General features: G+C 34.5%; 1 protein-coding gene across 8 annotated transcripts in view; it reads right to left on the bottom strand.

The window, feature by feature from the left end:
* Positions 1 to 4,973: 4,973 nt before the first annotated feature.
* SNCA (synuclein alpha) overlaps positions 4,974 to 24,014 on the bottom strand; it is a 232,472-nt gene continuing 213,431 nt past the window's right edge. For all 8 annotated transcript variants that reach the window (XM_032459646.1, XM_032459642.1, XM_032459682.1 and 5 more), the window contains 2 exons: positions 7,674 to 7,757; positions 4,974 to 5,602 (listed from right to left, as the gene is read on the bottom strand). In XM_032459646.1, coding sequence (XP_032315537.1) covers positions 5,570 to 5,602; positions 7,674 to 7,757 — 117 coding nt within the window. In that variant the 3' untranslated portion in view covers positions 4,974 to 5,569. The remainder of the gene's footprint in view (positions 5,603 to 7,673; positions 7,758 to 24,014) is intronic.

Consider the following 24,014-nt stretch of genomic DNA (forward strand, 5'->3'; position numbering starts at 1 on the left):
GTCTAGTGAACATTCATTACCACATTTTTTTTCTTGTAATGAGAACTTTTACAATCTATTCTTTCAGCAACTTTCAAATTTACATAATATTATTAACTGTAGTCACCAGGCTGTACATTACATCCCCATGACTTAATTTATTCTATAATTGGAAGTTTGTACCTTTTGTGACCTCCTTCATCCATTTTGCCCAGTGCCCCTAACCTCCAGTGACTTGCCACCTCTGACAACCACCTATTTATTCTCTATGAGCTCCAGGGCTTTTTTTTTTTTTTTTTTTTTAAAGATTCCACACATAAGTGAGATCATGCAGTATTTGTCTTTTTCTGTCCGACACATTTGACTTAACATGAATGGACCTTGATGATACTATGCTTTCACAAATGGAAAGATTTCCTTCTTCATTATAGCTGGATAGCATGCCATTATATGTGTAGTTGACCCTTGAACAGTGCAAGGGTTAGGGGCGCCCATCCTCTGCATAGTCGAAGATTTGTGTATAACTTGTAATCAGCCCTCTGTATCCTCAATTGCGCATCCGTGGATTCAACCAATTGTGGATCATGTAATACTATAGTGCTTACTATTGAAAAAAAAGCCACATATAAGTGGACTCCCACAGTTCAAACCCCTGTTGTTCAAGAGTCAACTGTACATACCAAATTTTTTTTATCCATTTATCCATTAATTGACACTTAGGTTGCTTCCATATCTAAGCTACTGTAAATTATGCTCCTATGAATATAGAGATGCATCTATCTTTTCGAGTTAGTGTTTTTGTTTTCTTTGAGTAAATACCCAGAAGTGGGATTGCTGGATCTTATGGTAGCTCTATTTTTAATTTTTTCAAGAACTTCCATAGTATTTTTCATAGTGGCTACACCAATTTACATTCTCACCAAAAGTGCACAAGGATTCCCTTTTCTCCACATTCTTGCTAACACTTATCTCTTGTCTTTTTGATAATAACATAATAGATGTGAGGTGATATCTCATTGTGGTTTTGATTTGCATTCCCTGATGATCAGTGATATTGAGCAAATTTTCTTGTACTTGTTGGCCATCTGTATGTCTTATTTGGAAAAATGCCTGTTCAGATGTTCTGCCCAATTTTTAATTGAATTATTTGGTTTTTGCTATTGAGCTGTATGAATCTTTATTTTGAATATTAACCCCTTATCAGATACATAGTTTGCAAATATTTTCTCCAATTCAGTAGATTGCTTTTTCATTTTGTTGATGGTTTCCTTAGCTATGTGGAAGCTTTTTAGTTTCTTGTGGTCTCATTTATTTTTGCTTTTATTACATTTGATGTCAAATTCAAAATATCTTTGCCAAGACTGATTATCAAGGCCTTACTGCTTATGTTTTCTTCCTGGAGTTTTATAGTTTCAGGTCTCACAGTCAAGTCTTTAATCCATTTTGAGCTAGTGTTTGCATTTGGTGTAAGATAATGGGCCAGCTTCATTCTTTGCCGTGTGGCTGTATAGTTTTCCCAACACCATTCATTGAAGAGACTATCTTTTCCCTTCCCTATATATTTTTGGCTTCTTTGTTGTAAATTAACTGATCATATATGCATGGGTTTATTTCTGGGTTCTCTATTCTGTTCCATTCATTGGTCTATGTGTCTGTTTTTATGTAGTGCCTTGATGCTTTGACTACTATAGTTTTGTAATATAGTTTAAAATCAGGGAGTATGGTGCCTCCAGCTTTGTTCTTCTTTTTCAAGATTGCATTGGCTATTATAACTGTTTTATATTAAGAGGTGGTATAAATGAATTATCTAAACATTTAAATATGTATTTCTTATTTACATTTAAAAATACAGTGTTCTTTACTACTACTACCACCACCACCACCTCTACCACCATTTCTTGCACTACTGCTACTATAGCATCACTGATTTATTGATTACTTACCATAGGCCAGTCAGAGTCCTAAGCATTCTACTTATATTAACTCATTTAATCCACACAACAATGCTGTGAGGTACTATTATCATCTGCATTTTTACAGACAAGGAAACAGAAGCACCAAGACATTAAATGACTTACTCAAAGTAACATAGGTAGCAAATGACGTAACTGGGAGTCAAACCTACATAGTCTAAATAAGTGATATACAAACAAACAAACAAACAAACAAAACCTACATAGTCTAGTTTTAGAATCCAGGATCCTCACTACTCCTCCTGGCAGCTTAATTAGGCAAGCATCCCTGATTATTTTAGGTAAAGAGTACTATAGTCTTTTGTAAGATAAGCACATAGACTTGTGACTGTATTTGTTTAAATTTGGCTTTACTGGATCGCAGCTTAGCTTTGACATTTACAGATGGGCTAGCCTTCATCTCACTGTGAGATATAAAGCAACTTGGTATTAGTTTACCTGCAAAAGGCTGTTAGGAGGCCCTAGAGGAACTCCTAATTAAAATGCAGCACATTTCCAAGGCACCATATCTTGCTGTGTTGCCATAGAAACAGTGGGGATTTCTGGTCACTGACCTTTAAGGGAATCTAAGAATACATTTTCATAAGGTTCATAAGAAGAGTTATCCCAGTATATTAACTATAGTTGCAGGATCAACTTTGGAAATCCCCTATGCAATCCTACCTGACTTTAGAAGTATATTATATCAGCAAAATTACTAGAGGCTCAAGCTGGACTTTTTGAAAGAATGCTTTTTTAGCTGCTTCCAATATACCATCTGAACTATTGGATTTTAAATGATCAAAGATATTGTTGTAGCAGCAAAGAAACATTAAAAAAAATCTTAGATAATTGTATAAGAGATGTTGAAACTAAAATAATATTTAGGAATAGTTTCTGTGTTATATCTATTCTATTGCATTCGGATTCTTCAAATCTAGGCTTACTCAAAGGATAAAATACAGTATCACTATATCAAAAAAATATACACCTAGAAAGTCAAAGCTTCTTATAAAATGTTAAGATGTTAACATAATTTAAAAATACAAATTATTAATTCATGCCCTTTCTAGTTTATTCATTTATAAATTCAGTCATTACATTATAAAAATGTAAAATTGAACAATTTTAGTTATACTTTATATATATGTATTTTTTTGCCATTTGACAGAAGCTAAGTACACATGATGCAACAGGGAAATGACACAGCCTGCTTTATTGTGACTACTATTATAATAATATTTTTATCTTTCACTAAAATAGATAACTTAGTTCTTGTCACAGGATATGCGTAGTTTAGTTATAAGGAAGGATCAGTCAGAGTAATCAGGAGCTGGCTAATTTCTCCTAGAATTAGAAATAAATCTCCATACACATGAGTATCACTTTTGGGTTAGTATTAACAAATGACTTACCTCTATATTTGACACAGTGAGGAAAAAAAAAAAAGTATCTTCAATTCAGATTCCAGGGACAGGGCAAACAGGGAAGTGCCAGCTCTGTTGTGCTCCCGCTCAAGACAGAACACAGTAGGATGAACGCACCCCAGGATGCAGAGTACTGTCAGTGCAGTCGACAGAGGAATCTGTCAAGTTTGTAGTTAGAAAACTGTTTTTCTTCCTCAGTATGTATGTGGACAGCACTGTCCCTGAGAACTAATGGTTGTCCTTGAAGCCTGTGTCTGTGTGTCTGTGTGTACATCTGTGTGTGGTTGATCCAATAGTTACCCACTGGATGAGCCAGAAGGATGAGGAATATATTTGCATCTCATACTGGTGGGGCGACCAAGGAAGCTCTGACTTGGAATGCTAAACCATATATTAGATTGTTGTGCTGCCAGTTGTGTGCCAAAGCTCTTCTTGACCTGTTTTGCTGAAGACCTCATGAAACATATGAGGCTGAATAAATCAGACTTAGGGGACTGATGTCTGCATATTAAACCTAGGAGCAGACTAGCCCTCAGGTCAGGTTGTCTCAGCAGTGGCTGTGAGACAATCTTCCTGAAAAGGCTTCTTCCCTTGTGCAACTTTTTGTTTAAATGCTTGGTTCAGGACAACCACTATGGTATATATCTTCCTATGGCATTTTTTATGCTCATATTAGTACTAGAATAGAATGCTTGTTGTACAAAAGATTTTACTGTTCCATGTGGTTTAGGAATACTCATTAACACATCTAAATGAAATAAGAGACTTACCACTTCTCTCCAGCTTAAGACTGCACAGGCAGCTTAACACTTGGTAGTCTCTTTCCAATTAGGTAAAAAAGGAAGCTTCTATGGTGATCATGCTTATAGTCATTATATTCATTCTGTCTTCCTTCCTTGCCAATTCCTAATATACATCAGATTACTCATGACTACATAGAATGTGCCTAGTGCTTCTAGAATATTCTGTCTAAAAATTCTGCTTTCTACTGGTGATTTTTTAAAGGGACTCTGCCATTTTTCTCCTGAATAATTAAAAAGACAAACTAAATAATTGATTTATACAGGTCTTTTGACATTCACATTTATTGTCAGCACCCATGGGGAGTTAACAGACATTTCCTAAGTAGAAAAATCTTTCCTAAAGAAATATCCTATAATTTATATATCTAGCAAAATTTAAAGGAGTAGGAGATTTTCATAAAATCTAGAGAGCTGACATTTTTAAGGTGATTCTCTGGTAGTTCTCAGAAATGCTTAAAGGTATTTCCTAGAAGGAAAAAGATTTGATTTAAAAAAAGAAGAAAAAGAAAATGCTGGGTTAAAGTTAACCAGGTTCCCTCAGAGTCTTTAATGCATGAAATGGTAATGTGTCGTATGAATATCTTAAGGGGATGTACTCAAAATCACTTCTCTAGTCCATGGAACTCACTTTTTTTAGTAGAGCCTCTTAAGGCACCAGTGCCATCAGAACATTGGGTGGTGGTGTTTCAGGGAATTCCCAAGGTAGAGGGTTAATGTTCCATCTGGCCTTTTTAACACGTCTAAAATTCCTTCTTCATCAAATGGCTGGCAAGGACTTTATATTTTATTGTGTCACTTCTCATTTCATGTTGTTTATAAGCATGATTTTTATCATTAAAGTGAGATGGGATAGAAAGATTTTCGTAATGACTAACATTTTAGCTGTCACAATTTTTATGAAAACACGAGTTAATAAAACATCACAAAACAATAAAATTTTATAGTTAATATTTATAGGTGCATAGTTTCATGCTCACATGTTTAAGTATTGTATATATTAACAAATTGCACAATACATCATTATTCTTAGACAGAATCATTAAAAGACACCTTAAAATCTATAATATATGATAGTAAATCACTCACAATTTTTCAACAACAGCAACAAAAAAATAGTGAAGATTTAGAAATAAGTGGTAGTCACTTAGGTGTTTTTAATTTGCTTTAACATTTTAGATTTGAAGCCACAATATCCACAGCACACAACGACCCTGCTACCATATATTCAGTGAGAGGGAAGCACCGAAATGCTGAGTTGGGGCAGGTACAGATACTCCAATCACTGCTGATGGAAGACTTCAAAATACACTGTGAAAACTTTGAGAAAATGTCATGACTGGGCACGCTGGAACTGAGCACTTGTACAGGATGTCAGCAGATCTCAGGAAACTGGGAGCAAAGATAGTTCTTAGGCTTCGGGTTCGTAGTCCTGATACCCTTCCTAATATTAGGAAAATCAGAAAGACAGCGTGAAGGTTTAGGATAAGGGGCCAGTAATCAGGGCCTCAGGGCAAATGAGACAGGACATGGCTCGCTGCTTTGAATAAAGGCTATATAGTCCTAAGAGTTCTGGAACAGTTCTGCTACATCCAATATCATTTTCTTTTGAATAGTTTTGTCTTCCTGTCAAATATAAAAGTGAGTTAGAGTGGTGGTCAGAGTTAGTTAGGGTATGTGAATTCTACTTTCAGATGTGCCATTTAACAATCATATGACCTAGTCCTGGAGGACAAATTAGTTGGTCTGTCCGGCTTTGTTTCTTCTGCCAGTAAATGTGAGAACCAAATCAGGTGGTTTCTTAGAAAGAAACTAAGACATTTCGAGGCAAATCATATTTTCTCTCCTTTTACTTTCCCAGTTGGAAACTTCATCTTCATCTAGGGCTTCTTCAATTATTACTATTTCGAAGCTCCTCTCCCCATACAATGTTTGGATGACGTACACAAGAAAAATCTTAATGGTCTTAACCATAGTGGCCAGATGAGTCCTCCTAAGGAACTAATAATGTCTAATAATGTCAGAATCCTGCTTATAAAACAAACCTATTTGCAACAGCTCAAGCTGCTTTCCAAATTAAGTACAAACTTACATGGCAAGGTTTCTCTAGTATTTTACAATTTGTCTTCGATCCATCTCAGTAGCCTTAATCTGTCACTATTCTGAGCTTGAATCATATTTTATTACTCACTGCTCCTCAGACATAGCTAAGACATGGTAGAATGTTCTCCTTTATTTTGGCCTATCTTATTGCCCACCCCTTCCCCCACCTCTTCTATAAAGCTTCTCCTGACTGACATAAATACTGTAAAATGTTAACGTTTTTGTGTATCGTGTATATTTTTGCCCCTGGGATGCCTGGGAAATAGAAGGCAGTCAGTATAGAAGAAGGCAGTCAATATAAATGAATATATTTATTTTTATTGAGTCTACTAGAATGTAAACTCCTTGTGTCCTGGTCCTATCAGTTACTCTTATTGTATTTTCTATAGTGTTTATTACATTGTGCCATGCTTTTATAAAGAAACCCCAAAGTATTGGTAAAAAAATTAGGCAAATAATTTAATCTCAATGTATTATTCTTTATGGCATCATTAAAAGGCATATTGATAATCATTCCATTTGCAGAAATTAATACATTTTCTGGTGATCTGGTAAGAGGGTAATAGTCTCATAGAATTAGTTAGGGATTTCTCCCACCTCTTCTACTTTTTTAGATAATAAATTAATTGGCATTTATTATAATTAGCTGGTATTCTTTAAATTTTTGGTAAAATTCACCAGTGAAGCTTTTGGTCCTGGGATTTGCTCCACGGGTAGGTTTTTTTTTTTTTTTGTTTTTTGTTTTTTATAAATAATTCAGTCTCTTCGGTAGAGATTTGTTTAGATTTTCTATTTCTTCATGAGTCAGTTTCATTGTCTAAAAATATTTCCTAATGTTCCTTGTGATGCATTTTCTATTAAAGAAACTTGTTTTCAAAGTAAAGTATGCCATTTAAAATGCTGGACTAAAATATACCAATTATTGCAAACTATGCATCAATCATATTTCTACTTTAATTTTTTTGAGTAACTTTCATTATATTGTGCAAATATCCCACTGGAAATATATGGCAAAAATAATTATCTTCTTTTGGCATTTAGTTAATTTCTCTAACTTTCCATTTTGGCATTTGGTTTAGAATAATGTAAAATTTCTAATAATTCTCTAATGCAGGGCTCAGCAAACTTTCTGTAAAAGGCCAGGCTGTAAATATTTTAGGCTGTATGGACCACATATGTTCTCATCACTGCTGCTGCCTTTTTTTTTTCTTCTTTAACAATACACTACAAATGTAAAAAGCATTCTTAAACTGCAAGTTGTCCACACAATACATGTCCTGGATTTGGCCAACTTAGCATCTAGAGAGTAAATCACTCTCATTAAGGACAAATATAAGGGAAATAACTGATTATTTGAGCCAACTTGAACTCTTAAATTTTATTTTCGGAGTTTTATGTGCATAAACTCTCACCTCAGAAGGCATTTCATAAGCCTCGTTGTCAGGCTCCGCGGGCACGTCTTCCAGCATTCCCTCCTGGGGGGCTCCTTCTTCACTCTGGTATTTAAATGAAAAACACACAGACTATGAGGAGGGAGCATTCACTTTTTAAAATCACAATCATATTTTGAAAAGATCTTACATAGAGTACTGGCAAGAATGTGGTAAAAATGGCACTCGGTATACCTGCATTCTACACTATACAGTGCCTTCGATAAAACATTGAGGTAACATGTTATTAACCCAAAGAATGCACAATTTTTTTGCCCAGGTAATTCACTGTTCGAAAATATTCCAAAGGTATTTTTCATAGGATCAATGATAGCAGTAAAAACCTGTTAACTTAGGTGTTCAATTGATGATGAAGAGTTAGAATTATCATTCAAATGTTCAATAGATTATTATGAAAACATGTATTACTATGACAAAAATTTTATTATAGAATAAGAATTTCTTTATGGTATAATGTTTAGCAGCATATAAATATTGTACATATTGTGGACTCAACCTAAGTAGAATTCAGATACAAGGGTAAAATAGATTGGAGGAGGGTACAACAAAGCATTAAAAGTACTTTTTGTTGGGCAGTAATGCATGTTCTTTTTACCATTTTGTAAGTTTTAAAAATACCATTTATAAGTTAAAATCACATATTTTATAATTTATTTTTAATGATGGCAAAGGAACACATCTTTTTTCCTGAGGTTTCAAGATTGAAATCATACATATTTGGAGGAAGAAAAATCAACGTATTTGGTCAATTTTCTAAGTATCTCTCCTTAGAAATCAGATACCACAAATTCAACCTGAAATGGTCATGGTCTTATTAGTATTCTTCATTAAATACTTTTTTGGAGTAAATACTTTTTGTTGCTTTGTATTTATTCCAGAAAAGGAATTGAAATCTGAAAGAGCAGAGAGGCAACGTGAGATTGTATAGACTTACTCGAACAGATCAAACAGTCCCTCAAGGTGGCTTATGTTTGAAACTCTGCCTCATGTAAATATCATCTCCCCATGTCTTCATCATGAAAATGATAGGTAGGCAGAGGGATAAGGAAATGGTTGACTGTGAGAAAAAGTCAAACTAAAGCCCATCCATGCTCACATTAGGTAGGCAGAGAAGCTTATAGACCATCCTCCTCTGCCCAACTCCTATTTTATAAATTTTTAAAAGTCCAAGTTATTTATAAATGAAATAAGATATAAACCATCCCTCAAATACCTCACTTCTAAATGTGGAGTAAACATACTGTTTTCAGTGTTTCACCTTTTGGTACAAATCAAGAATACAGGTTCTGTATTGTGATTGGTGGTTAGACACGAGGGCTGTAGTATCATAAGACTTGCATTCAAATGCATTCAAATCCTAGCTTCCATAGATTCCAGATCTCTTGTGATGTTGGACAAGTTTCTTAAGCTTTCTCTAAGCATCAAATAGCCTTAGTGATAAAATGGGGCAGCAATACCTTTTTCTAATTGAGAGGAGCCAATGATATCATTAATCCCCTCTTAGTATTTAGATAACTTCTAGTGATAGTCAAGTATAGGAAAATAAGGCAAATTTCCTGTCTTATTAAATTTTTAGTAGTTTTTTTTCTAACCTCATTTGTTAAGATTTTGATACAGATTGGACAAGTAAATATGGCAGAACTGATGTGCTTTCTGACCATCACAAATAAGGTGCAAACTATACAACTAAGATTGGTGAATGTTATTGGATGTGTGTGTGTATTGGGGTGTGTCTGTTGCATCCTTCAAAGTTTATCCAAGTAATGGTGAATGTTGCTGGTGAATTGCTGGCTAGATTTCATTTGATCCCAATATGTGATCAATCTATCCCTGTTAACAGATATACTTAGGTGGCAAGTGTATAATAACTGCTTATCTTTAAAAATACAAGCATTTCTGAGCATGTATTTACCTAATCCTTTTAAAATTGCACTGTGAATGTCTATAGTTTATAAAGTAAATATGTATCACTTGGGGGCAAGGGTTTGAAAAATCATAGGAGAAATGCTTATACAATATTTAAAAAAGAGGTCAAATAAGTGATGAGACAGAAAGTCAGCTATAAGAATGAAAACACACAGAAAATGGAAAAAAAAAAAAAACAGGGAGAAAAGAAATATAAATCCCAGGATGTTCAATTAGTGTTAACATGTGACAAGAAGAGGCTTATATTTTCAGAAGCCTTTACTTACTAAAAGAATAAATACATGGTGCTTTCACAAGTCTGACTGCTAGACTTTATGTGTTGTTCTCTGGAGAAGGAAATTGATTTCATTTAAATACATTAATATTAATAAACTGTCATTAAGATCTTTAACTGTGTTACATTACATGAAGTGGAAATAGCTCATAGATCCCTCAAGAGGCAGACTATCCTCAGCCACATCTTCCCAAGGAAATTTGATTTTAAAGAGGTTTAGAAATTTGCTCAAACTAACGGAGATGACTTCAGACTCTGTGCTCTTAACCACTGTCCTGAGCTTCTTCCCCAAAAGAATTTTGGCATTCAAAATGTTTTAATTATCTATAGATTTTGGAAACTGAGAAACGGGACATCCTATCATGTCCCTGACTATACCCTGCCTATTCTTTTAGCACCTAGTTCAGGGTCTATTCCTGGTAAACAAAATTATCTCATAATTTCATTGCTGAAACCCATCAAAGAAGTCCATTCACAAACATTGAATGCTCTATGGGGCCATTATATTTTTAATACTATAAAAGTTTACCCAGAAGGAAAAACAAACAAAAAGTATTAGTCAAAGAACAGGTGAGAATTAGTTTTTGTTTTTCAAAACTCTGGTAGTGTGTAGGGGGAAAAATCACTCTGAGGGTATGGCAGGAGAAACTAGTGAAAGGCAAGGAAATAGTGGGGATGAAGTTGCAGTATACAAGATGAGTACTCAAAATCCCTTAAGAACAGAAATTCAAGTCCTCAAAATCCTTTAAGAACAGGAATTCGATTTCCTATCCAGTCTTGTGCTGCAATATAATTTCACCATCTTACCATACCCTTCACATGTAGCCTGTTGACCCTAAATATTCACTAAAGTGCTATAGAGTGGTCAGAATGGATGCTGCAGTATGAGGAAAGCACAGCATAGGTAGGAGGAGATGGATTATATAGTGGAAGCAAGTAATCAGAACTAGAGTTGACTAGGAGAAATGTCATCACAGGAAAACCATCAAACATTTATCTTACCTTTCCTGTACAAACTATACATTAGTGTAAACAAATAGTTGATGAGTACAAGTTTTCATTATGGATGTAATCTTTCCTTCTAGGAAAGGAATGATAGAACTAGAATATCACCTTTTTACAAGGAAATCTAGGCAATGATTACCAATGGCTGCCAAGGGGACATAGATATAATCACACATCATGTGCCCTGATGGCACTACATATCACCACCTATAAAGTATCCTTGACAAACATTTGAATTTGGTTGGTATCTATCACTGGATCCGACAATTTATAGCAAATATAAGGGAATGAAGAACAAGTTCACATCACTGGATGCAATCAGCAAGTTCTGGACTGTGGGAAACAATACAGAACCAATAACAACTACTTCAGCAAGTAAATTACAAGGAAAACAAAGTTTTGGGACACCTATAAAGTGGACTTGAGAGAGCATCAGAAAGATTACAACTCAAGAATCTTATTTCATTCTTATTTTGAATTCTGATTTAAGAAAATGAGAAATATGAGAGAGTTGGTGGAACTTAAACACTAACTTGGTATTTAATTAAACAGCCATTGTTTATTCTTAAAAAGTCCTAAACTTTAAAAAATAATCAAATGTTTTCAGATGAAATAACATACCTAGGTATTTTCTTTGAAATTATCCAGGGTTGGGTGGAGAGAAATGAGTAGGCTGTAGAAGAAACAGGAGTGGTGTTGTGGTGATTGGTCGCATTCGATGGGGAGCAGAATATGCACCCAAAAATGTGACACTGGCAGATGTATTATTTGGAACTGAAGGCAATCAAGACCCAGCAGACTCAGGAAGAGCTTTTTACTTCCTCCATAACTGCCTCAAAGAATGTAGATTAGGAGGCCTGTACCAGAAGAGAATATTACCAGAAATAACTTTTTTTTTTTTTTTAATCTGAAAGACTTATCTGTGCGGGAGGGCAAACATCTGATTACCAAACATCTGCTCTTCTCATCTTCCTGTGAATTGCCTTCCCCTCCTCTGAAGCTCTAGGCTCCCATCATACCTTAGCTCGGGGGAGCATGTAAGCCTCACCTGACTGACTGCCTTTGAGTCCCATATCTTTGTGGGACTCCCATATGTATGGACTTAAATTTCTTTTTCTTTTATTAATCTGCCTTATGTCAATTTAGATATAGACCAGGCAAAGAACCTATAAGGAATGAAGGGAAAATTCCGCCCGCCTTCCCAACAGTTTGGTACCCAGTGCGGGGCTCTCCTTTGGACATTGCTTGTTCTGGGGCTGCTGTGGCTGAGAGATCCTGGAACCTCTGGTAGAACGTAAGACATCAGTTACATCTCCTGGATCTCTGCCTGTGGTGAAAGTGAGGGTGGTGAGAGTCCTTTTCCTTTTTCTGGATTTAGATTAGCAGAAGAAAATATTTGTGTGACTCAGTTCTTTTTGTATAGTGACTCTGGTAAAGATATATTAGAATGCTTATTTTCTGTTGATTCCTAGAAATGGTCTTTGTTTTCTTTTGTCTTTTGTGTTGTTTGTCATAAGGAGGAAAATCACAGGACTGAATACCGGCAGAGGTCCTACAAGCTTGTTGTTTGAGCTGGCCTTACAGACTTGTGAGTTCAGGTTTCTCACCAGACTGGCATCTCTTTAGACAAGTTTGCTATGTTTCCCCTATATTATAAAAGCACGCACACAACAATAAGATACGCTTTTTGCCTTGTTCAGCCCCATCTGCCTATTTTAACTTCCCTTTTCTGTTAAGATTTACAGAGAGCACTCTTTCCTGATCACCAGCCCAGGGCATAAAGATTACTTGTGTAAATTGTGAAAGCCAGGGAGTGAATTTAGCAGAATCACTTGGGACAGGTGGTAGGGCTCTGTCATCAGGCTCTGCTAGTTTTCGGATTTCCTAGGCAATGTTCCCTGCAAATATAGCCTGGACCCCAAATGCAGAGTCCATGTCTATGGACAGCAGCAGTTCTATCAAATGACAAAGCCCTCTTATCTCCATTTTCTGTTTCTAGCAAATATAAGGACTCAGAAAGATTAGTGGACATGCACAGTCCCACTTACAGGGACCCTGATTGGCTGTTAAGGTGTGTTCTTCCCTTCATAATTAACAGACAAACCAGACAGCTCCCTGGGAAAAATAAACTCTCACAAAAGTTATAGATGACCCAGGCCCTTTTATAAATAATCAGGAAATGGATCAGCTTGAGGCCAATACTCAGGGCCTGATACAATTCAATGGTAGATTGAATTGTATGTTCAGAAAAAAAAAAATTCAAAGGTCTTTGTTAAAGACTTTACCCAGACTTTTGAAAGGCATACTTCATTAAACCCTGGAGCTCCAGAATATAGAAATCATTTAATTCCATCTTATTTGGAAATATCCCTGATAGAAGAGTGCAAATTGAAGATAATGCAGATGGATGGGTGGGTCAGCCCTTTGGTACTATTTGGGCTGCAACCCAGTTCTTGGAGGAATTAAAATCTTTATCTTACAAATCTTTGCAAAACAAGAATGCAGCTCTAGGAAAAAAAAAATACACCTATCTTTACCAACCCCAAGACCTCCCCTATTCATCTCAAGATGTTTGTACATACTGTAAAAGATCAGAACATTGGAACAGAAGTGTCCTAAAAAGAAGGAAAATACTAATTACACTAGACTTCTGATTAAACAGAGAAATATACTCCAAGACTCCTAGGAGATGACTTGCATTCTTTCTCTGTCCCTTAAAGATGTAAATCTGTCATGTCTTTGAAATGTAAACACTCCAAGGAGACAACCAAAATGCAGCCCAGAATACTCTGGGACTGAAGGAAAAAAAGTGGGGGTGGGGGAGAGGCTTTTTAAAATAAAATACAAACTGCTATAAATATTTCCTTGCCCAAAATGTAATCCTCAGATTCCATAAGATTACTTGCTAAGGACAAATACAAACCTAAAAGTCTTCTCCACAAAAATTAGTAAAAAGCTTTAGCCATTTAAGTGAGTAAAATTAACTTGTTCCATCGTCCAGAGACACAATTTAGATTCAACTGTTATTTATGAACTAGTGAGTTTTGTATTATTTTACCAAGTCTTGGCTAAAATTTTGGAATAGAAACTACAGGGTCCCTGTTTGTGTTTCTGTATGTCTATGGAATGTTATGCATATATGATATTTTTCTACCTCTGGATGGTATTGCCAAAATTAGTTTATTAAAAAAAAAAAAACTGGCTTTGATTAAATGGCTTAAAGAAAAATACATGCTTATCAATTTAAATATTTTTAAGCTCAGAAATATAATAGACATTAAATCAAATGCTTTTCCAATTCATGTGATCTGGGGTAATCTTTGGTAAATAAAAAATAGTTTAAGTTTGTTGGTTTAATTAAAACAGGTATGTGTTTAGAGTTACCAGCAATAAACATAATCTATTCTACTTAGGTTTACTAATGGTCAAATAAGCTCATGTTATCTCTGTTACAAAATTTGTCAGAAAGAAAAATAACTTAAGATGATGGCTAGCTGCTTTAGTGTTGCATGAAATTTTATGAGTAATCTAAATTGTTAAGAACAAGTGAATTAAATAATTATAAGGGAGATAAATTTTTTAAGTGAGCTTTTCAAAAATAATTATGTTTTATGATATGTCTACTTAAATAGTTTTCTAAATCTGGTGATTTAGAGTTTTACTATGTTAAGTTAAATGATGGAAATTCATTAAGGTCATTTCCAAGTAAGATAAAATACAGAAACATTAATTATTGAATGTAGGCTGCTTCTTACAGAGAAACTAAAGATATTTGGATCTGTCAGTAACTTGTCTTGTGCCACATTAAAAAAAAATTGTACTAGGACAAAGTGTATGTGTCTAGAAATTATGAAATGGATTCCTAAATTTGCCAGTCTACAGAATGCTGGTGTGACAGTCCACAATTGCTTACTCAGTTTTCACTAGAAATGAAAGTCCAAGAATTAAGGATTCTAATTAATAAATATAATTAAAACTACTAGACTAGAAATAAGAGAAAGAAACTCTATATACAAAGAAATAACATTTGTTTTTGGCTAAGAAAAGGTATGAGATATGCTGTGTTCATTAAAGGGAAAAGACTAAAGTTGTCCTAAAGTAATGATTATTTCAGAATGGGAAAGTGGAAAATTAAAAAACAAACTAAATGGATATAGAAGTTGAGGAGGAAGTGAGGTAGAGAAGGAAAGAAAATTTCGCCTTATGTAGTTGAGCTACCTAAAATTGAATGAATTCACTTTGTCTTTAAAAAATAAGCTTTAATATCAATAGTATATGTGTAAAAATAAAAATTTTCTTTCATTTGCTAAAAGAACAAGGTTTTCTTAGACTAGTGATCTGCTCTTGATAAGACTGTGAAAAGTTTTTCTTTGCCCATTTAAGTAATCTGCCTAGAAAATAAAGATTCTGTGTTTTATCAAAATAATTTATTGTGCTTCATGTTGTCTTTATCAGGTCTTTGATTACTTAAGAAAATTGAATCTTCTCTATTAGAAAAGGAAAGTTGATTTCTTTTTTTTTTTTTAAACAATTACGTAACTTTCTGTATTTGCCTCCAAAGTCTTTTGTTGTCACTTTGGTTAAAGGGATAACTAAGTATTGTATCACAATGACCTGTGATCCTATTTGAATCCACAAAATCAAATTCTATTTTGCCCTTGAAATAACTGGGATTTTTAAGAGGGTCCCTGGAACATCTTAAAAGATTTATTCTCTCTCCTTATTAAAAAAAGAAAGTGATATGTTAAATGAATTAAGCTTATTTGATATTAAATTACATGGTAATAAGCATTGTCAGGCAAGAAATAATACTAAACATGCTTTATGTTGTATTTGTTTGAATATTTGTTAGTGATATGTGTTCCAGAAATTGTATAAAATTTCTAAATATCTGATAGGTAGTGTTTTCATTTATAATTCCAGTTATTACCTAAATAATCAAATTTCCTTGTTAACTGCATTATAATGAACTCTCTTTAGATCTTTAACTGTGACTTTTTCTTTTGTCACTAACAGACAGTAACTGTTTTACTCTGATGCTTTTGCAAAGTGCTTCATCTTCAATGAGACTCATAGAAAGGACTCTAACAAGTATAGGTTTTTGATAACTTTCAGAACATACCACTGAACTAAGTGAGAATTTGCATAAATCTAATCGAGAAACTGATGGCTCCATAAAACTGCTAACAAAAGATCAATTAGAATTAATTATATGAGACTGAATGGACTAATGAGGTTAACAATTTTTATGACTTTTTGTTTGAAATTTTGTTGATTCTTCTGGGTTGCACACCTGGATTGCCAGAAGTCAGTGGAACTGCACTGGTAGTTACTGCTCTGAGGGCAGGTAACCTGGGGGACACCAGAGCAGTGCACTGACATTCCTGTGGCTAAAGCTAGGAGAAGAGCAGAGTCAACAGAGTATTTAAAGTGCTCCAACCATGCCTACTATGAACCGCAGCTCGGAAACAGGTTTGGAAGCCTCCATTTCAACAAAAGGGGAACAGACCTGGCCCCTGTCAGGGCTATGACAACCACAGAACAACCAGGGCAGGCTCTGGTCACCACAACACCATCTAACCCTAATCAAAGAGATAACAGTCAACACACATGTAAGAAAGACATGGCAACCATCCATACTAAAAACAGACCTTAAGACAAAATTATTAGAGGTGCACAGTCTACACAGGAATGCATCCTCATTAAAAAAAAAAAAAAACACCACAGTAGGTAATTGATATTCCATAAGCCATAGTGCAAGAGAGATATAAGTAAAATGAAGAAGCAGAGGAACTACTTCCAACTAAAGGAGTAACAGAAATCCCCTGAAAGAATGATCAATGAATTAGACCTCAATAGTCCACTGGATCATGACTTCAAAAATGAAAAGAAACTATGAACAGAGACAGAATATTTTCAAAGGGAAATTGAAACTATAAAGAGGAGCCAATTAAAAACAGAAAACTCAAAGTCTGAGATAAAAGCTGAGCTAAAGGCAGTCAAAAGCAGACTAGACAATGCAGAGCAATGAGTAAGTGACTTATAAGACAGGATAACAGAAGTCACCCAATCAGAACAGACAAAATAGCAAATAAAAACCAATGAAAGCAATATAAGGGACCAGTGGGATAATATAAAGCATGCCAACCTATGCATAATAGGGGTCCCAGAAGGAGAAGAAAAAGCAAAGGGGATCAAAAAGGTATTTGAAGAAATCATGACTGAAAACTTTCCAAACCTAAAGAAAGAAACAGATATTCAAGTACAGGAAGCACAGAGGGTCCCCAACAAGAAGAACCCAAACAGACCTACACCAAGACATATTATAATCAACATGGCCAAAGTTCAAGATAAAGAAATGATTCTGAAGGCAGCAAGAGAAAAACAGAGTTAGTTACAAGGGAACCCCAATAAGGCTTTCAGCTGATTTCTCTACACATACACTTCAGGCCAGAAAGGAGTGGCAAGATATAGTCAAAGTTCTGAATGATAAAAAGCTGCAACCTAGGATACATTATCTGGCAAGGCTATCCTTTAGAATAGAAGGAGAGTTAAAGAATTTCACAGACAAGCAAAAACTTAAAGAATTTAGCAATACTAAACCTATGCCAAAAGAAATATTGAAATGTCTACTCTAAATAGAAAAGAAGCAGGATGCTATAGAAAGGAGAAAACCATAATTGGAAAGGTGATAACTACAATAAGTTGCAACAGAATAAACATGAAGATGTAAAAAAGGACATCAAAATCATTAAAGGTGGGATAGGGGAGCAAGAAAATATAGATTTTCTTCTTTTTTTCTTTTCGTTCTTTTTAGGATGAGTTTGAGCTTATGTGACTATCAGTTTAAAGCAAAAAGATATAGTAATGAGTTAAAATACTTGAAAAACAAAGTAACCACAAGTCAAAAGCAAACAATAGAGTCATAAACCCCAAAAAGAAACCAAAATAATACAAAAGAAAATTATCAAACCACAAAAAGAAAAAGAAAGGAACAAAGAAGAAATATCAAACCAACTGGAAAACTAAGTTCAAAATGGCAATAAACACACATCTATCAATAATTACTCTAAATACCAATGGACTAAATGACCCAATAAAGACAGAGAGTGGCAGACTGGATAATAAAACAAGAACCTACAATATGCTGCCTTCAAGAGAGACCCACTTTATGGTGAAGGACACATAGATTGAAAGTGAGAGGAGGGAAAAATATTTCATGCAAATAGAAAAGACATGAAAGCAGGGGTAACAATACTCATATCAGACACAATAGATTTTAAAACAAAGGCCATAAAGAGAAAGAAGGACACTATATAATGATTAAAGGAGCAATACAAGATGAGGATATTACTCTCATTAACATATATGCACCCAATATAGGAGTGCCTAAATATATAAAGCAAATACTAACAGACATACAGGGAGAAACTGATAGGAACACAATCATAGTAGGAGACTTTAACATCCCATTAACATCACTGGACAGATCTTCCAGACAGAATATCAATAAAGCAAAGGAGAAAATAATGCACAATAGAACAGCTGGACTTGGTTGATATTTTTTAGGAAATTACACCCCCAAAAATCAGAATATACATTCTTTTCAAGTGTGCATGGGACATTCTCTAGGATAGATCATGTACATGGGCACAAAAGAAGCCTCAACAAATTTAAGAGATTTCAAGCATCTTTGTGACCACAATGCCATGAAACAAGACATCAACCACAGAAAAAGAAAGGAGAAAAAAAAATGACAGCATGGAGATTAAACAACATGCTACTAAAAAAAAATCAATGGGTCAATGATGAAATCAAAGAAATTAAAAAAATACTTTGAGATAAAGGACAATGAAAACACAACCACACAAAATCTATGGGATGCAGCAAAAGCAGTCCTAAGAGAGAAGAAGTTCATAGAGATACAGGCCTTCCTCAAAATAGAAGAACAATCTCAAGTAAACAACCTAACCTATCACCTAAAAGAATTAGAAAAAGAAGAGCAAACAAAACCAAATGTCAACAGAAGGAGGAAATAATAACGAACAGGGAGAAAATAAATAAAATAGAGATTAAAAAAAAATAGAAAAATCAATCAAACCAAGAGCTGCTTTTTTGAAAGAGTAAACAAAATTGACAAACCTCTGGACAGGCTCACCAAGAAGAAAAGAGAGAATACAAATAAACAATAAGAAGGGAAAAGGGAGAAATTACAACCAATACTGCAGAAATACAAAAAAAAAAAAAAAAAAAGAATGCTATGAACAACTATATGGAAACAAATTGGACAACCTGAAGAAATGGACAAGTTTCTCGAAACATGCAGCCTACAAAGACTGAATCAAGAAACAGACCACTTGAACAGACTGATCAATAGAAATGAAATAGAATTAGCAATAAAAAACCTCCCTGCAAACAAAAGTCCAGGACAAGATGGCTTCAATGGGGAATTCTATCAAATATACAAAGAAGAATTCATACCAGTCCTTCTCAAACTCTTCCAAAAGAATGCAGAGGGAGTAATCCCAAACTCATTCTATGAAGCCACCATTGCCCTGACACCAAAACCAGACAAAGACACTACCAAAAAAAGAGAATTATAGGTCAATATCACTGATGAACAAAGATGCAAAAATCCTTAACAAAATACTATCAAACAGAATCCAACAGCACATAAAAAGATCATACACTATGATCAAGTTGGAGTCATCTCAGGGACATAAAGATGGTTCAACATAGGCAAAGTTTCTCGAAATGTGATGCACCACAACAACAAAAGAAAGGACAAAAAACACATGATCATCTCAACAGATGCAGAAAAGCATTTGATAAAAACTTACCAAAGTGGATATAGAGGGAACATATCTCAACATAATAAAAGCTATTTATGACAAACTTACAGCCAGCATCATACTCAACAGTGAAAAACTGAAAGCCTTCCCACTAAAATCTGGAACAAGACAAAGATGTCCACTCTCACCACTTCTATTCAACATGGTTTCGAAAGTCATAGACAGAGCAATCAGGCAAGAAAAAAGAAAGAAAAGGGATCCATAATGGAAGAGAAGAGGTAAAACTGTCACTATATGTAGGTGACATGATACTATATATAGAAAACCCTAAAAGCTCCAAAAACTACTAGAACTGATAAAATAATTCAGCAAGGTAGCAGGATACAAGATTAACATACAGAAATCAGTTGCATTTCTTTACACTAACAATGAATTAGCAGGAAAAGAAAGTAAAGAAACAATCCCTTTTAAAGTTACATCCAAAACAATAAAATACTTAGGAAAAAATCTGACCAAGGAAGTGAAATACTTATCCATGGAGAATTACAAAACATTGATTAAGGAAATTAAATATGACTTAAAGAAATGGAAAGATATTCTGTGCTCTTGGATTGGAAGAATCAATATCATTAAAATGGCCATACTACCCAAGGTGATCTATAGATTTAATGCAATCCCTATCAAATTACCCAGGACATTTTTCATAGAACTAGAACAAATAATCCTAAAATTTACATGGAACCACAAAAGACCCAGAATTATCAAAGCAATATTGAAAAAAAAGAATGAAGCTGGGAGAATAACCCTCCCAAACTTCAGACAATACTACATAGCTACATAATGAAAACAGCATGGTATTGGCATAAAAACAGACATATGAATCAATGGAACAGAATAGAGAGCCCAGAAATAAACCCACAGACCTAAGGTCAATTAATCTTTGACAAAAGAGGCAAGAATATACAATGGAGAAAAGACAATCTCTTCAGCAAGTGGTGTGGAAAAACTGAACAGCAGCAATGTAAATCAATGAAGTTAGAACACTCCCTCACTCCACACACAGAAATGAACTCAAAATGGCTTAAAGACTTCAATATAAGACAAGACGCAATACACCTCCTAGAAGAAAACATAGGCTAAACATTCTCTGATGTAAATCTTAGCCTTTTTCTTAGGGGAGTCTACCCAGGCAATAGAAGTGAGAGCAAAAATAAACAAATGGGACCTAATTAAACTTATAAGCTTTTGCACAGCAAAGGAAACAATAAGCAAAACAAAACTGCAATCTATAGAATGGGAGAAAATATTTGCAAATGATGCAACTGACAAAGGCTTAATTTCCAGAATATATAAACAGCTCATTTAACTTAATAACAACAAAACAAATAACCCAGTCCAAAAATGGGTAGAAGACCTAAACAAGCAATTCTCCAATGAAGATATACAAATGGCCAGTAGGAACATGAAAAATTGCTCAATATTGCTAATCATCAGAGAAATGCAAATTAAAACTACAATGAGGTATCACCTCACACCAGTCAGAATGGCCATCATTAAAAAGTCCATGAATAATAAATGCTGGAGAGGGTGTGGAGAAAAGGGAACCCTCCTACATTGTTGGTGGGAATGTAGTTTGGTGCAGCCATTATGGAAAACAGTATGGAGACTCCTCAAAAAACTAAAAATAGAGTTATCATATGATCCAGCAATCCCACTTCTGGGTATATATCTGGAGGGAACTCTAATTCAAAAAAATACACTCACCCCAATGTTCATAGCAGCATTATTTACAATAAACCAAGACATGGAAACAACCTAAATGTCCATCAACAGATGACTACATAAAGAAGCTGTGGTATGTTTATACAATGGAATACTACTCAGCCCTAAAAAGAATAAAATAATGCCATTTGCAGTAACATGGATGACCTAAAGAACATCATTCTAAGTGAAGTAAGCCAGAAGGAGAAAGCAAAATACCATATGGTATCATTCATATGTGGAATCTAAAGGAAAAAGGACACTATGAACTTATCTACAAAACAGAAATAGATTCGCAGACTTAGTAAACAATCTCATGGTTACCAGGGAAAGGGGGTGGGAAAGGATAAATTTGGGAGTTTGAGATTTACAAATGCTAGCCATTATATATAACATAGATTTCAAAAAGTTTCTTCTGTATAGCACAGGGAACTATGTTCAATATCTTGTAATAACCTCTAATGAAAAAGAATATGAAAATGAATATATGTTTGTATATGCATGACTGGGACTTTGTGCTGTACACCAGAAATTGATACATTGTAACTGATGGTACTTCAATAAAACAAACAAACTAAACTACCCTTTTCGTGAAGCCCTGCAAACTAAATGTGAACAACTTGATATAAACTTCCCAGAAATCACTGTAATTGCTCATGTATGGATAGTCTTCATGGCACTTAGAAAATTTACCTGAACACCCAATGACATCAGAGACATTCACATTGCAAAAGATGCTTTGGCCCTGACAGCTAGAAATATTCTCAGTGGGCTGCCCACAGGACTCAAACTGGGCTTATAGATTGAATGGTAAAACAAACATGTGATTATCGAACATCTGCTTGTTCCTTCTTCAAGGGGAGGAAGGTAATTCACTGGATGCTCAGAATGGTATATAAACCTCAATTGCCTGGTTGTCTTTGAATCTCATATCTTGGTGGGGATCCTGTATGTACAAAATTAAATGTCTTTCTCCTGGTAATCTGTCCTATGTCAATTTAGTTATTAGACCAGCCTTAGAACCTAAAATGGAAGAAGGGAACATTCTTCCACCCCTACACATGTTGGTAATTTTTTAATTACAAGTTTTTAGAAGTGTATATATTCATTTCAGTAGCTATTCTCTAACTCTAATGTTTTTCTGAATATGATTATATAATCTAAATTTGTCAACCCCATAATATTAATAGATTTTTAAACATACTAAAATATTTGGCATCTATTCCAAGAGAGAATATAATACCAAACATTTCAGATAATCACCAGTTAGAATTTTATCTCTATACATATACATTTACTGTTTTATAAAACTATCTCTAAAAAAAAGTTATCTACCAAGATCAATAAATTTCAACTCCAATTTAGAACTGTGCCTAATTATGCATTGAATGTTACAAAAAGGAACATTGAAAATTTGTATCTTATGGATATTAAGGGCTTGTTTGCAAAACAATCATATTTGACAATATGAAATGCAGCTTCTATTAATTTTTACCACAAAGAAAAAAAAAACAATGTAATAAATATTGAACACCTTTGAAAAAACATATTTTGTTCCAAAGTTTTCATTATAATGATGTATTAAGCCAGAATACATTTGGGTAGTAAAATAGAAGAAAAAACCTCTCGCTTCTGATATATACCTGCATGTTTAGGAAGAGAACCTGTGATCTGTAGGTTCTATAGGGTAAAGTACATAGATATAGTAAAAGAAGACCTTTTTTCTCTAATAGGCACTATTTCTAGAATATCTCTGGTCTCCTTTTATTGATGGGATTGCTTTAAGGACAGTGATATCGTGTAAGTTTAGTATTTTATCTCTGCATATGACCCATGAAAATAAAAATGATCATCAAAATATTACAATGGAATGGCACTCCACTGCAAATAAGGAAAGTACAGACTTACTTATTAGAAGCTGAACGGAGCAGAAATTGCTGTCACTGAGGGCTTAATTTCCAAAATATACAAACAGCTCATAAAACCCAATGACAAAGAAACAAACAATCCAATCAAAAAAAAAAAAAAAAAAAAAAAAAAGGGGGGCAGAAGACCTAAACAGACATTTCTCCAATGCAGACATACAGATGGCCAACAGGCATATAAGAAGATGCTCAATACTGCTAATTATCAGAGAAATGCAAATCACAACCACAATGAGGTATCACCTGACGCCAGTCAGAATGGCCATCATTAAAAAGTCCACAAACCATAAATGCTAGAGAGGATGTGGAGAAAAAGAAACCCTCCTATACTGTTGGTGGGAACGTAATTTGGTGTAGCCATTATGAAAACAGTAGGGAGATTCCTTAAAAAACTAAAAATAAGAGTTACCCTATGATCCGGCAATTCCACTCCTGGGCATATATCTGGAGAAAACTCTAATCAAAAAGATCAGTGCACAACCAATGTTCAGTACTATTTACAATAAACCAACACGTAGAAGCAACCTAAATGTCCATTGACATGATTGGATAAAGAAGATGTAGTGTATATATGTATAATGGAATACTACTCAGCCATTAAAAAGAATGAAATAATGCC

The sequence above is a fragment of the Camelus ferus genome, chromosome 2 (genome assembly GCF_009834535.1).
Source record: "Camelus ferus isolate YT-003-E chromosome 2, BCGSAC_Cfer_1.0, whole genome shotgun sequence".
Taxonomy (NCBI): domain Eukaryota; kingdom Metazoa; phylum Chordata; class Mammalia; order Artiodactyla; family Camelidae; genus Camelus; species Camelus ferus.